Source organism: Mangifera indica, chromosome 14 (genome assembly GCF_011075055.1).
Source record: "Mangifera indica cultivar Alphonso chromosome 14, CATAS_Mindica_2.1, whole genome shotgun sequence".
NCBI classification, from domain to species: domain Eukaryota; kingdom Viridiplantae; phylum Streptophyta; class Magnoliopsida; order Sapindales; family Anacardiaceae; genus Mangifera; species Mangifera indica.
In genome coordinates this window covers 14,286,087-14,303,226 of record NC_058150.1, presented here as the reverse complement: position 1 = coordinate 14,303,226, position 17,140 = coordinate 14,286,087, and the positions used below count along the sequence as shown (strand labels likewise).

The 17,140-nt window shown below is 30.6% G+C and overlaps 1 protein-coding gene across 1 annotated transcript; it reads left to right on the top strand.

Annotated features, from left to right (window-relative positions):
• The first annotated feature begins 11,927 nt into the window (after window positions 1-11,927).
• On the top strand, window positions 11,928-14,139 carry LOC123195695 (polygalacturonase-like). Its single transcript, XM_044609503.1, has 4 exons — window positions 11,928-12,380; window positions 12,463-12,752; window positions 12,964-13,192; window positions 13,741-14,139. The coding sequence occupies exons 1-4, from the start codon at window positions 11,928-11,930 to the stop codon at window positions 13,957-13,959; spliced, it is 1,191 nt and encodes a 396-aa protein (XP_044465438.1). The 3' UTR covers window positions 13,960-14,139.
• Window positions 14,140-17,140: the final 3,001 nt, after the last annotated feature.

Sequence of the window (17,140 nt, the reverse complement as noted above, 5' to 3'; positions counted from 1 at the left end):
GGAAAACTTATTTTGAGTTCAATCGAGCCAAGCTAGTATTTAAGTTTGAGCTAGCTCAATTCAAATTCATCTCTAATCTTGATCTGATTAAAAACTAAAAACAATTCTAACATTACGGAATTGTAACTTTCCAGCTGATAGCACAGTGGATAAAACATAATATATATAAACAGTCCTCTCTCCCACAACCATAGATTAAATTTTCACCATCTTTCCGTATTATAGAAGACACATAGAGAGCAAGTGAAAGCAACTGGTTTTCCTTTTGCTTCAAATCAATCTCAAATTTTGCATATTAGCAATGACGTCTTCACCGTCAACAACGCCATTGCAAACAGGAACACATTCAATTCATTTTAAGAATATTTTGTATGATGCATCTATTTTAGACGATCCCGTGATTTCAATCAACGTTAGGATGAAATTCAATTTTGTTTAATATTATGTTAACATCGAGTATGATAATATTAATCTCTAGAGTCTGGAGATGGCAATGTTTTATTGGTATGCTTAATGGAGTCGGATTTTAGAGAAGCTGTGAACAAGATCATGAGCATCAAAATATGAGATATACTCTCGAATATATTAATTGTATGCCAATTAGAGACAGCAGGTATAAACTTGAAATGGAAGTTTTTCTTCATTATCTTAGCAGGGATAATAAGAATATTTTGTACAACGGAGCAGAATATTTTTGATTGTATAAAAAGACTCAAAAAGGATCGATTTAAGAAGAATAAGGCCATGCATGTGAAACGTGAGGGAACAAGGAAGAAATATTGAGCAACAAGGATGGATGAATTTTAGTTGAGAACAAGAAATTATTAGTTGGTTTTCAGCACAAATAACATGTTTAAATTGATTTTCTATATAATTTGAAGCTCAACATCTTTATTAAAAATAAAAAATACTCAAAAGTGATTTAACTTGTAATTTTTTTTTTATTTGAAGGTATAAACTAACCACTTTGTTTTAATGTTTGAGCAAGTTCGATAGCATCTAATCTTAACATTGGGACAATTCATCAATTTTCTTTACTAACAAACAAAAAACTAGTTGCTACGTGATAATGCATAAAATGTTTATTTTGAAAGATAAAATTAAGATTCTTCCTTTGAAAATTTGAAAAAGTGAATAAAAATTTGAGTTCTATGGTTCGGACAAACAGTATTTTAATATAGACCACCCATAGTCACTAACAGAAGAACCTGGGCTGGGCTCTTCGCTGGCCCGTCTTTCAAGGCACATTAAAATACATAGGCCAATGTATTCTCATGGGCCTCTTTCCATATCTAAACATTGTTCCAAAACTATAACACAGTATACATAATTGAGCAATGTTATGGGTAATTAATTTTGAGTATTAAATTATTTTATTTTGATTCAAAATTAACCAATAATCCAATCACGCAATCACATATCATCAGAGTGCTCAAATAAATATTCAAAACTACGTACACAGGTTGTATATAAATTGCATAATCTGCAATTGATTACACCATAGGGTTGTTAATAACAAAAATTAAGCATGATGAGGCAGTATTTAATGGTAATTAAGTTATTTCATTAAGAAATAGTCACTGTATACATATTATGACAATAATAATTTTTAGTAATTGTGAAGATTTTGTTGTCATGATATAATTAATATAGTGACAAAAATAAAAGTTGTCACAATAAACTTAAGAGGACGAACTTATTTTGATTATAATGATGATAATATATTTTGTTACATTAAACATATCATGATAATAATAGTTGTGACAATTTTTTTGTCATCATATATTTAAAATATTATGACATAAATAAAAGTAGTTACAATAAACTTAAAAGAATAAACTTATTCTGACAATTATAATAACACAATTTTATCATCATATACCTAATGAGAAAAATTAGATTTGTTGTGACAAAAATTATTGTCATAAAAAGCAAAATTTCTTGTAGTATCCACAGATGTAATAATATAAAGAGGATTTAATCTAGGGATGAATGTTCCTTAGTCCTCCCATGCAACAATTTCAGTCAGCACTGTTGCTTCTATGTTGATGAGGGTGGGTTTACAATGTTGTCTTGAAAACATACAAAAATCGCCAAACATCAAGAAGCATTTTCCCAATTGAGCTAATCCCACTTAGATCATCCATCCAAGAATAAACCCATTCACTTGTTAGGAATGACATGTTGCAGTTATCTGATAAGAAACTACAGGAGTGTGCCTGCAATAACCATATAATATATAATGAAAATGACAGAGTAGAATACCCCATGAAGTATTGTTTGAGAAGAGTGGGGTACATATATAGTTTATCAATAAAACTATACATATCAATTTTGAATATACAAATAAGTATATATTTGATAAGTATCATCAAGTGATAAAGTAATTTTGAATTAAAGATAAAATAATACCTAATTACATAGTGATAAATTATATATATATTTATTTATATACACAAATATAAATATGTATTGTATTATTTATACCCTTTTTGCAAAGTGGGATTGCATTCTATGAGCTGGCATGAGCCTTAGGTTTGACATGCTGAGGAGTATATGACGTGTACTCACTGCCTTGATCCCATGGCGGATGAATCTGAGCTTTTGCGTTGATTTCTTTCAGCTGCCAAACATTAATTTTTTGTTAGTACAGTTACAAAATATACGAAAAGGGCAAATATGTAACTTGACATAGAAATATACGCGTGTCCTGCATTATAGTTGTGAGATATATGTAAACTAAACCAATGTACTATACAACTAACTAAGTAAATCTAATGAAGCATCTCCAAAAAATTGTGTCTTAATTTTCGTTTCTTGCTTTCAGCTTCATTCTCAACTCGTCTTCTTGAATCTTGATTCACCATAACTAATGTTCAATTTTTAATCATAGCTGGATGGTTAAAAAGAAAAAAATTTAACTACATATTATTAATCATTTATACGTGGGAACTGATTTTCCTTTGACGGCTAGTGAAAATAATGTGCACCATATGACTAGGAGAAAAGTGTTCAATACTATATTGGTAGAGAAAAGAAAGATGCGAATGAGACACAAAGAACTGGTTTCTAGTAAACATGTAGAGATAAAAAGTTTGAGAAAGATAGCCTAACCTTTAAATCAGATTTTAGTGTAAAGAGTTTAAAAGTATGAAGTTACCTTTACAGTCAAAGCTCTGTTGGCCTCAAGTGGCAATTGTTCTTGTAATACACAAGTAGCATGTTAGAGATAAGAGTACGCCAATTGGAGCATTATTAGTTTCTTTCAAATGTTTGTGCCTTTTTTTGGAGATCAGTAAGTTGGTCCAGCATATATTGGGTCAAGATTGGAATATAAGTTACAATGTCATAATTTAGAAACAAAAAGCTAATGTATTCTTTCTCTAACTAGTTGTTTCCTCCAAGCCAAAATCAGCCATGTGTAAACGATTTCTATTTTGCTTGGTTATAATAGATTTGGATATGAACATAAGCTTCAAAAACTCAAAGAAAAAGTTGTTTTCACAATGGCGTCAAGCTTACGTGTTGTAACCCACAAAAATGGTTAAAACTAGGGGTTTTTTTGAAAAGTTTGGATTTCGACTAGTTTTGGGCACAAGTTTTTGAGATTCCTATTAAGGTCATTTTCCTTGACTCATGAGAGGGTTAATGGTGTGAAAAATGCCTAAAAACTGTCGGGTGTTCTCCCTCACTTGGGGGCATGTGTCATAACCCACAAAAATTTGTCAAAACTTGAGGTTTCTTGAAAAACATGAATTTTGACAAATTTTGGTTATAGGTTTTGGGGATTCTTAGTAAGGTCATCTACGTTGACTAGTAAAAGGGTGGATGATGCAAAAAAGCCTAAAAGTCATTAGGCATTCCCCACTTGCGTGTTATTGCCCACAAGAATGCCAAAACCAGGGGTTTCTCTAAAAGCATTGATGACAATGAGTTTTTGGCATAGGTTTTGAGGATTTTCAATGAGGATATCTATCTTGACTCGTTAGGAGATGGATAGTGTAAATGACACCCCAAAAGTTGTCAGGTGTTCCCTCTCCCTTTGGATCCATATACTATTGCCCACAAAAATTGCAAAAAATGAGGGCATTTTTAAAAGTGTGAATTTTGACTGGTTTTGGGCATAGGTTTTGAGGATTATTTGTGATATTATCTACCTGGACACTTTAGAAGGTGGGTGATGCAAAAAAAGCCTAAAAAATTTGTGGGTGTCTCCCCTCACTCATGGTTTGTGTGCTATAGCACACAAAAAGGGCAAAAACCAGGGGTTTTAAGAAATGCATGGATTTTTGTGAGTTTTTGAAACATGTATAGCAGATTCTTAGTTTGGTCATCTACCCTGAATTGTGAGATGATGAATGGTGCAAAAGATGCCCCAAAAGCCAGTTGGTGTTCTCCATCACTCAGGGTTGTGTGCTATACCCTACAAAAATTAATGGGCTAAATTGGGTGCTTTTTAAAACCATGAAGTCGATGGGTTCTGGTAATAAGTTTCAAGGATTCTTAGGAGGTCATCTACGTGGACTTTGTAGGAGGTTAGATGGTAAGAAAAATGCCTCAAAAGTTTTTGGAAAACACAAATTTTGGTTGGTTTTTGGCATAAGTTTTGAGGATTATCAATCAGATTATTTATCTTGACTTTGTGAAAGGTTGCATGGTGTAAAAAAAACCTAAAAAACTATTGGGCGTTCTACCTCACTCGGGGTCTTTGTATTACAACCCATAAAATCACCAAAACTGGGGATTTTTCAAAAATAGTGGATTTCAGTTTTTTTTTTTTATAAGTTTTGGTGATTATTAGTGAGATCATTTATCTTGATTTCGTGAGAGGTTAGATGGTGCAAAAAAAGAAGCCTAAAACTATCATGTGTTCTCTCTCACACAGGCTTGTGTATTATAGTCCACAAAAAGGCCAAAATAGAGGGTTTTTCAAAGATTAAGTTAAAGCCTAGCTTGACTTGAATCTCCCAAGTATATTTGTCTTTTTCTTTTTATTGTATTTAAAATATATAATAAAAATATTTTTTTAAAGTTATAGTATTATTTCTAATAATTCAAATAAAATTTAAATTTAGTAAAACAAAAATAAAATAAAAAAGGGGTCAAAATCAATTTGATAGGGCTTAAAAATCACTTCCCATCAATTCATTTCATCCATTGTATATCGTTAGGAAAAGAGTGAGAAGATTTGGGCTTCTCTAGACAATATTGCAAGGCCAGGCGTCATAAGCAGCCCATTGACTAGGCAAATGCCATAGGCTCAAGCGGAACATAGCTACTAAACTATAATTTTATAGTTAAAAATGTGACATTCGGGTTAACGGTTAAGATTTTACTCGATAGATATATAATAATTCATAATTTTGTTTTTAAGTTTTGTAATTTAAAATATATTTTGATAAATTAGAAATTTACATACTATTTAATTTGTTTCATTTTAATATTTTCAATCTATGTGGATTGTCTATACATAACAATTTTTAGATATAATCATTTGGATGTCCCAGGTGAATGTCCTCGTACACTGATTGAAATTTTAAATTTTTTAACCAGAAGCTAAAACATATTTGAAAAGTTTAGGGGATAAAGTGTCATTTAACATAAACATTTAAAGTAATAAAAGATAATTTTCCTAATTTTTTGATGAAAGGTGAGAAAATATCATTTCTTGACTTCGAAGATGACAACTTATGGTTTTAGTATAGTTTGGATTATAGCTTCAGAATTTTTTGGTATAAATGCATACTTATATAATTAAAACATAAAATTTGCTGAATTCAAATCTATACTCAAGCAAAGGTCGTTATACATTTTTATATGGCAGTTGACAACATCCAAGGGTAGCTGTCAAAGTAGAGTTGGTTGAATAGAGTTAACTTCATGCTGAAATTTTGTTGATTAGAAGAAGCTGCTGACTTTTAATTATAATTTATACGTCTTGACTCCCAAGTTATAGTTTTTTTCTTTCGATGCATTATTTCGCATGGATATGGACCTAATTTTTATTCTTAATAGCTAATTTAGTAGATTGGCTAACTGATTACGGTTATTATAATTAATTAATAGATCGTATTCTAAGAGGCTGCTTTCTATATCTAATAAAATTAAAGTTTCTCCACGTCACTTTGATGAAATATACCAAAGGTTTGATTTGAATGAATCAAATTTGAGTTAAAACTTTAATTCAGTAGCTGCACTTGAATTAGATGGTTTGTCAGTTATTCTTCTCTGAAGTTTTTTTTCTCGAATGAATTTATTATCTTTTAGGATTCTTCTTCTCCATCCATTCCTCTTCTTTTCCCACTTCTTTGATGATTTTTTATCTTCTTTTTATTTTCTTCAATGACTTGTCATCTTTTTCAACATTATTGTTTACTATTTAAATTGGCTTGTGCTCAAACTTGAGCTCATCCTCTCTGATTCAAGCCAAACTTGAGTTAGATCTTATCCAAACTCAATTTGAATCCATCCTATCAATGCTCTATTATTCTATATAGTCTTCTTCCTTACGGTTGAACTTTGAACATAATTTAATTTCAAGAGCCTAACCTATAACATATAAGCAATAAAAGGTCAACAGAAATCACATGCTATAAATTAATTAAATTGCCTAAAACAAGGCAAACTGCATTTACAAATGGAGTTTTCACTCTTTACAATTACAAGTTTCTGAATTTGTGTTCTCAGTGAATTTAAGTTTCTGTTTCAAACAGTTAACCCTTCACAGCTTTCTTCCTTTTGTTGTGTCTATAAATTAAAATCAGCATGTAAGAGTGAAACTATAGCAACAGTATACTATTGTTAATATTGGTGAACTAATTTGAACTGAGTATTGTTATACATTTCAAGTTTCTTTCTTAAGTTTTTCCATTTTAGATAATGCACGTACTTAATTTTTTTTTTTTTAAAGATTATTCATTCATATCAAGATGAAAGTCCAACTATATGGCATTCTCATAATCCATTGTATAATTGAAAGCATGGTATCATGGTATCATGATTCAAAAATATAATTTTTTATTTTGTGTATGTATATTGTATCATATTATATGATATATCTTTTTAAAAAATAATCAAATAATTAAAATTTTCAATACTCATGTCATCATCTTGAAAACTATCTTAAACAACTTCTAAAATTTTGAAATTTATCAAATACATCCTATCAAATCATTACTACTTTGAAAAAGTATATTGGCTTGTATCCATTAAATTACTAATCAAGAATAATGAGCATCATATAGTATTAATTTTCGATACACATTAAGATGTGTGTCATTTTTCAGTCATATTGTATATATCTGCATCATATGATACTAGCTGACCATTATTGAAAGAGATTGATCTCTTTTCTTCTCTCGGGTAAAATCCTCCTTTTTTCATGCCCCTTTATCTCATTGGAGAAGAAAGATAATTAAAAGAAAGTCATCAAAAAAAAAAAAAAAAAACGAATCGTCAATAAAAAAGATCACCAGTACAATAACATCAATGAATCTTTAAACTCGAATTGAATATAAATTTAAGCCCAAATCATCTCAATTTGAATCCACACTTATTCCCAATTTTTTATATTGATTAAAAGCATCAAATCTTTTTTTCTTTGTTATAAAATATTAGGCATTATTGAACATAATTATATTAACATCTATAGGTAACAGAAAACATGTACGTACAACTGTACGAGTAGTGGTATCGAAAGAATTTTACCAATTATACAATTAATCTAAAAATAAAAAATAAAATTAGCACTATACTCAATGCATTGTCACATGTTTTCGCATTTATATATGATCAAGAAGAATTAATTAAATCCCAATTAAATTATAAGATTCTTCACATGATCGATCTAATATTTTTTTCATGCAACTCTTCCATTATTCTTTATGGTTAACAAATGAGTAAACCACTTTTTCCCACTCAATGTTTGACCTAAATACACAATTTTACCTCTATATAACATAGATAACATTTTCCTTACACTTCTAAAACCCTCGTCACCACTAAATCTCATCATCACTATTATCGATGATTAAGCCATGACATCGAGGTTGTTGAGAAAAGCAAGATCATGTGACAACAAAGATTGGAGAGAGATCGATTTGATATCATAGAGGGAGATCGTTGAGAGAATGAGCCAGAAATAGATATATACGTTTGAAAGTCAAATCATAAGTAGATATGGTTGCTAAAAGTGAGAATACTAGCTAAGGTTTGTTTGGTTTAAAGTAAAAAGTGTAACGAATAAAGGAAAACAAATAAGAGAAATCTTATGTGATTTGGATATTTGAAGAATTTATTTTTTATTTTCTTTTAAAATTTGCTGGATACATGGTAATTTTAAAATGATATAGTATAAATAAATTTAAGCTTTTTTTTTTTCCCATTAATGGAGTTCAATTTTAAGTGAGAAAGTGTTCATTATACCATCTAAGGATAAAAAAATTGTTTATGGGCGAAATCTTGGGTAGGAAAAGGTGATTCACTTTTAACAAAATCATGAATTATAAATTATTAAACATGTAAACTTAGGCGTGCCACGATCGTGCAAACTATTTTGACAGTGAGAAGAAAATATTTTCCCTGGATTATCACGCTATAATGTTCATGAACTTGTCTTAATTAATTTAAGTAGAATGAAACCCTAGCTATGTTCACACAGTGATTCCATTTAACTTATAAAACTTTGATTCTTAATGAATGTTAAGAACTTTGTTGACTAGATTTAATGTTATTATATTCAATAATTTAGACATTTTTCACGTTGAAAAGTGATAGGAGAACATGATTATCACCATAATCTTAGATTAACTAAGATATAGATAACATGGCGTTCGGTGACTTTGGCTTATTGGGCACATGGCTTACTAGTACTGATTAATTTAGAGTTAATTCACCAATGGTATTTTGCCACGTTCATGCTTGTGAAGCCCTATTCCAAATCGGGTCCATGGGCCACCCTTCCTAGAATAGAAAGAAAATTCTTCGATAAAAATAGAGGTGTGGACGGAGATGAGGACAATGATAATCCTCACAATCGAAAATGAAGATAAATAAATATATATTAAATCCATGCTCTCCCTAGTTTATCTCTTCCCTTACTTATTTCTGAAACTTTTAAATACTAAATTACCTTTAAATATTCTCAATTATCATAGATATACTCTAATATCTGAATACTAAATATATCTTCAATCTGATCTCTTCCCTACATATTCTTAAAATCTTAAGTTATTTTGAAAGTTTTGAATTATTATAGATATATTTTGATACTTAACTATTGTTTTTCTAAGTACTGAAGAGTATTTTCCCTATGATGAAGGGAATTTTGCCTACAAAGAAGAGGAGGGGAAGGAGAGAGTAGTTTTTGTTTTTTGTGGGAAGGGGACGGGGATTCCCTATATCAAGGATGAGATAGGGACAAAATTTTTTTTTTTTTGCATGGATGGAGATTGGGTGAGGGTATTCGTTCAGTACCTAATTTGTCGCAATTCCTAATTTCACTCCCTAAAGAAAATGGTAGAAAGCTTGGCCTAAAAAATTAGTTAAATAAGTCAAAAATAAATTTTATATCTTAAATAAAGGTGGATTCGAATCAAACTGACTTGAGTTTAAATTTATATTGGATGCAAACAAACTAAATTTGAATTAAAACTTTAATTTAATTCAAATTTGAGAGTTCGTTGACAGATTCTTTATAATTTATTTTTCTAATGACATCATCTTCTCCTATATTACGTTTAAAATGTTAATGGATTTATTTTGATAAAAGGATGATCGTTCAATCGTTTTAAGGTAGGTCAAGATTTAATAACCAACAACAAAAATCCAAATTGAATATATATTAAAAGGTAAAAAGAAACAAATTGAAAAACTGTTTAAAAAAAGTGAGGACAGGTTTTAATAACTGAAAGTCGCCGATTTCTTCTCCTTATTCTACTCCACATGTCACGTTTATGCCCACGTTACAACAAATGCTCACATCTTCAATTTTTTTCGTTATAATATCTTTTTATTATATAAAAAATTTTATTTTAAATCCAATTCCACACTATTATTCCTATGCACTTACAATTAATATATAGATATATATAAACGGTAATATATCATGATATGCTTATGTGGTATAATTTTTTGAGTTAAAGTTTCAACTTCACAATTTTGATCGAGATTGGTTAGTTTGTTTATTTGATAATACCATTTCTCTTGTCATAAATACTCTTCACCTTTCCAACAATATTATTTATTATGTCAATAACTCGAGTAAAATTGTATACCAATTCAAATGAGGTTAAATTGAGTACTATTAATTTAATTTGAGATCGAATTAACTTCAAACCGGTTGTAGATTGAAGCTACCCTTATTTTAAAGTTATAATTGATTTTGAGCAATTAGGAGAGACTTTATAGTGATAAAAACAGAGAAACTATTTTCTTCTGGATGTGTATTGCACATAATTAGTCATACGAATCACAAAAACCGTGGCGATAAAACGGATCAAATTCAAGGAATGCATGGCAAGAAATTAGAGAAAAGGAGAGATTGAGAGGAAATGCGGATAAAGGCAAGAATTTCAACGGATTAACAATGAAGATTAATATTAATTTGCGTTATGTTTAGTGGGCTAAGTTGGGCATTAATTATTCTTATGTGAAGGCTGTTTCTTTGTTTTCCAATATTTGTAACCTTTGTTCGTATAGTAATTTAGAAACTCCCATTCTCAAGCTATATGTGCGTGCGTGTATTAATTTGTCATTTACTAAATTGTCCTATTGTAATGTATCTTGTACATGCAATCAAATTGCATACATGCACAACTTTTCTTAAAAAGAACAGTAAAAAAGATTTAGAATTTTGTTTTTGCTATGTAAAAATATATGTGGAGCTGTATACATGTAAACATCAAATCGAGTTTGCACAAGAGTTATTTAAAATTTGATTTCAATCTAAAATGATTAATTTAAGATTGAGTTCAACTTGTTTGAATCACTAAAAAAAAATTGTTATTATTAGAGAAATATTAGGTTGACAGAGGAAAAAAAAAGAATTGTTAATAAGTCAATTTTCCAATGTAGTGATGTTGAGGCACTAGGAGGGTTTTAGTTGAGATAAGTTCAAGCTGAAATTTATTTTATCTAAATTTTACTCATTTGAGATGAATATTGATCATAGCTTAAGCAACCAAGATCTAACCTATCCCTAATCTGTATATATAATTACTCTAAAAAACTTTTGATTCATTAAGTAGTAAAATTATTCAAAGTGAAGATCAAATATTTACTTTCATTAGGATCAAAATTGTTCTTGATAGAAAATTTCCCATAATACTTTAGAAATCAAGTTTGCACTTGTATTGAAGTCTTTAAATCAAGTATTAATTTTTTGTGATGAGTAACACTATATATTAATATTATATGATTGAAACACTATTTTATTTTTAATTTAAAATCATTTAATCACATAATAACATATAAATATCTGTATTTGTGTTTATATCTATTATTAATATATAAAGTATTATTATTCTAGAGATATGATGCAAATCCATATTACATATAAAAATATAAGAATATTAATATTAAGAAAAAGTTTATGTTATGAAAATGTTTTAGAATTAAACTATTCATTAAATAAAAACTATAGTGTAACCGAAGACATCCAAAACATAACCATAAATGCAAGCTATCAAAGCAACAAGTAAGGGTAGTTTAGTCAAAAAAATCCAAAAATTATTTTAAAAAAGCAAAATCCCCTCTCAAAGTTCGGCGCAGCTTGCATCTAATTCACGCAAATCCACTATCCAAAATTGAATTCATTTTTTAAAATCCTATAAATACCCCTTTCAACTCTTTCAATTCCATCACCTTCCATCTCTCTAGCTTCAACTCCTCAAAAAAAAAAAAAAAAAAAAAAGACCTTCACAACAAAAATGGAAAACAAAGCAAGTTGCAGTCTTCTTCTTCTTCTTGCTTCACTTAATCTCGTATTCTTCTTCCCTTCATGTTCAGCAAGTGCTAGTAGTTTCAATGTCGTCTCATTCGGGGCGAAGGCCGATGGAAAAAGTGACTCTACCAAGGCGTTTCTTGATGCTTGGGCTCAGGCCTGTGGCTCGGCCACCGCTGCAACAGTCTATGTGCCGAAGGGGAAGTTCTTGCTTCGTAATGCGGTGTTTGCAGGCCAATGCAAGAGCAGAAAAATCACTATAAGGATCGATGGGACGCTGGTGGCTCCGTCTGATTATAATGTCATTGGAAATTCTGAGTATTGGCTTCTCTTTCAGCAAGTTAATGGTGTCACCATTAATGGTGGCATTCTTGATGGGCAAGGGACTGCCTTGTGGGCTTGCAAAAACTCTGGAAAAAGTTGCCCTGGTGGTGCCACGGTAAGTGCAAAAGCTTTATTAATTTATTCTGTTTTCCCGGAATGTCGTGCTAATTGGAGTCTTTATTTTATGATTTGGGCAGTCAATAAGCTTTATGAATTCGAACAACATTGTCATCAATGGATTAACATCACAAAACAGCCAACTTTACCACATTGTTTTCAATGGTTGCAACAACGTGAAGATGCAAGGCGTCAGGATTTCGGCCTCCGGGACAAGCCCCAACACTGACGGCATCCATGTCCAGCTATCGACCGATGTCTCAATCTACAACACCAGGATTGCAACCGGCGATGACTGTGTCTCAATTGGCCCTGGAACCATGAACCTGTGGATTGAAAATGTTCAGTGTGGCCCTGGACATGGAATCAGGTATTAACAATAAAACTATATGTACATAATTTTAGGTATATAATTATATACAAATCACTAAATCACAGATTAATGTATCATCTTGGTACATAATTATATACTTAGAACTATTTATACATATCATTACTCTAAGTATAAAACTTGTACAAAATTTTATGGCGCTTACAGTTAAAATGAGTGATATTATATATTTGGTTGGTTTGTGATGCAGCATTGGAAGTTTGGGGAAGGATTTGGAAGAGCCTGGAGTGCAAAATGTGACAGTTAAAACTGCAACATTTACTGGTACTCAAAATGGTGTCAGAATAAAATCTTGGGGGAGACCAAGCAATGGATTTGCCAGGAACATTCTCTTTCAACATGCAGTGATGACAAATGTCCAGAATCCTATCATTATCGATCAAAATTACTGCCCTGACAACAAAAATTGCCCTGGCAAGGTACAATATCAGGAGACCTTTTAGTTTTTATGAAAAATCAGTTGAATATTTTAATATTTTACTTATTTCGAACACAAATTGTTTTCATAAATTGAAACTATGTGAACAATGAGTAAATTATTTGGTTGTTGGGTACTTGGGTTAAAACAGGGGTGGATTCAATGACTCAAATGAGTCAAGTTCAAATTGAAGTTACTTGAGATCAATGTTGGTGTGGAAGTTAGTCTGTCGACAATTCTTTTATATCATTTTTTATTGTTCTTTCTTTTCTAGTAACTATTCTCCTTCTCTGACACTACTACTCATCAGTTTGAACAAACAAAACTTGAGGTAACCCTTAATCAGACTTGACTCAAATCCACTTGTAGTTGGGTAACCAATACCTTTCTTGAAACCTATATTGAGTCACGATTCAATAAACTCTTAAACTGTGATTTAATTGAATAACCTAATCAACTCTAATTAAATCTAGACAAAACTTTCTCAAAACTTAAACAATATTTTTATGATAAAATCTAAATTTCATTTTTCTTGTTTGCTCATGACAGGTTTCAGGTGTTAAAATAAGCGATGTAACATACCAAGACGTTCATGGAACTTCTGCAACAACTGTGGCTGTGAAGTTTGATTGCAGTTCAAAGTATCCATGCTCCAGGATAAGAATGGAGAACGTGAAGCTTACATACAACAATCAACCGACATCAGCATCCTGCAGCCATGCTGATGGAACAACTTTTGGTTTAGTTCAACCCACTAGTTGCTTGTAGCCAATTGAATTATGTATTAATTGGATGGATTCAGTGGTTGAAAACTAGATTTTAGTTTAGGTTTCTTGCTTGAGCCTATGGCTTTGCTTGTCATTTAGGCTTACTTGGAGCCTGGCCTTGCAATAAGTTTTTGTACGTACAAACCCCTTTTTGTTGGGTTGTGTTGTTACAATTATAGTAATATCAATGATTGCTACTTTTATTATTGGTTCCAAAGTTTTAAATTTATCCAATAATTTAAAGGTCTACGATAACAATTAGCATTTGTTTTTATTGGGTTTGGGTTCACCTAAGATGTGTTGGCTACATAAATTGCCAAAAGGCAGTTAGGAGTAGTTGGACACTTATAAATATATCCAAAAACTATCTTCCCAGAAGAATTACACCATTTTACAGAAGGCAAAAATTTTCTCTTCTCTCTCATCATGCACACACAAAACACTATAGAAGATGGTCTCTTAGACATAGAATCCAAAGTACAGTACTCAAGTAAATGAGGTTGTAGAAATGACTAACGTCGATCCTTGAAGCGCATTTGAATCATCCAATGATGAATCGGTGCTAGGTAGCCCGAATTTATTTCTTTTATAGAACTCAAAATTTACAAAATGACATGATTTTTTTTGACATTGAGGAGTATAGGTTGTGTATACACCATATATTCCGTGAAATTAAATTTTAGATTTTATATATTTTTTGAGTTGAATTTTAATCAAATTTGGATTTTAGGAAAAAAATCAAATGTGGCCAAACTACATGAAATTGAAAGTTGGAAACATGTTAGAATGATTACTGGATACATATTATATGCATTGGATTAAAAATCGTGTCAAAATAATTCCGAAATCAGCGAAAATCAACCAAATACTAAAAGTTTAAACAATAACATTCATGTAGCCATTTGGGTGGATTCTGACGATGAAAACACTGGTAAATGGTACGACTATGATTACTAGCCTTTACCTTGTAAAAATCGTATAGTTTTATCATTGGAAGACGACCAATTGAACTGACCAAAATTAGGGTTCTTCATGTAGTTGTGGGTGTAATTAGGTTAGGAAAACCCGATTATCTGACTTAATGGTCAACGCATAAACTTTTTAGTTAAACAGGGTTAAATTGAACCAATCAACATCCATAAGTCTGTTGATCGGTTAACAATCAATGGTTGACTAGTCATTGTCATAGGTAGAACTCCCTAATGTGTCAGGGTGTGTGATGGTGCAAGATAGACTCCTTTCGATGTGTGGAGGCATGTGCAGCCCATCTCTAGCTCATGAATATGCGTAGGATGTCATTTTGGAGCATAAGACCATGTTTTGGTGTGTGACAACACATGGATTACTGTTTCCAATGCGGCATAATGCGTAATAGCTCCCTACGACATGTGATAGCTTTTTGATGCTTAGATAGGTGTGTGGAATAAATTCTATGGGTCCCATGGTGCGTGAAGACATATAATATCTCATTCCGACTCATGAAAACACGTATTGGTGTTTTAAAACATATGTTTCTAATTCATGCAAACTTATTTATTAGGGACCATTACATTAAGTATAATATATGACCATTTGATCATCTAATGGTGTATGTTGGGACTACACATATATATACAATGAAAGATTTAGCCTTAAAAGATAAGTTATATTCTCTTAATTGGAAAATAGAAGATATATAGCCTAATTATATATACATGACAATTAGACTCTAGTAATAAATGATCTTGTTTGGGACAAGGATGTGAAAATTTGTGGGACCATATGGATACATTACAACTTACTAAAAAGCAAAACATGATAATTCATTGTTTTATAGTTATTTCCAAATTAACAAAATGCGAGACATTTGACCTATTACAAATTGCATAGAGACTTTATTATAGATAAAGTGACTCTGAGAATGATATAGGTTGATGAAACAGTCCTAGTTATAATAAGTGATGAATTTGTTATATCATATAATATTTGTTAAATGTAGGAGTTTTGAGATTGATGAGATTTAATGAAACTCTCATCCAAAATTAATATTGATGTAATTGGATTGAATTTTAAATATAAAAAATTTAAGTCATGGAAGATTATTGAGAATATAGAGACTTTATCATGAGTAAAGTGACTCTAAAAATAATATGAGTTGATAAAATAATCTTAGTCATAATAAATAATGTATTTGTTGAATCATATATTATTTGTTAAATGTGAGAATTATGAGATTGGTGGGATTTAATGAAATTCTCATTCAGAATTAATATTGACGTAATTGGATTGAATTTTAAAATGTCAAATATTTAAGTTATGGAAGATGATTGGGAACATAAAGACTTTATCATGGATAAAGTGACTCTAAGAATGATATGAGTTGATAAAATGATCCTAGTCATAATAAATAATGTATTTGTTGAATCACATATTATTTGTTAAACGTGAGAATTATGAGATTGGTGGGATTTAATGAAATTATCATTTAGAATTAATATTGATGCAATTGGATTAAATTTTAAAATGTCAAACATTTAAGTCATAAAAGATGATTGGGAACATAGTAAACTTTCGATTTTGTGTCTTAAGTGAGATATTTTAAATTTTAATATGCAATTGCGATAATTGATGTGTATTTGATTGTATTAATTAAGTTATGTCTGAAATATCTTTGTAATCTAATTAGCCATGACATCCTAATGTATTATGGTTGATTTGAATAAAGATAAAACCGAATAAGGATAATTACAAAGTATTACATCTAAAGATGCACTATATCCTCGATAAGCTAAAGTCTTTAAAGACTATAAATAAGCTAATTAAGGGATAAAAACCTGCATAATGTCTTGCACAAATGTGATGTGGACACATATCATAATGTAAGAAGTAAGACTCACTTTGTGTGATATCTTGATTAGTTCCATGAATGACAATATGGTATATGATTACTAATAATGCTCAACTACATATATCATAAGTATGGTTTTGAAAGAAGAGTTAGGAGGAACTACAACCCTTAGACAAATACAGTTGATTGTCAAATTATATGTATACATACATACATACATACATACATACATATATATAAAAGAAGTTTCCCAATAAGTTAACGAAATAGATACTGAGGGACATGTCAAATATGATTATGAAACTGAAGTAAGGTAAGCACAATTTGACGAATGAATAATAAGTTCATGTAGAAG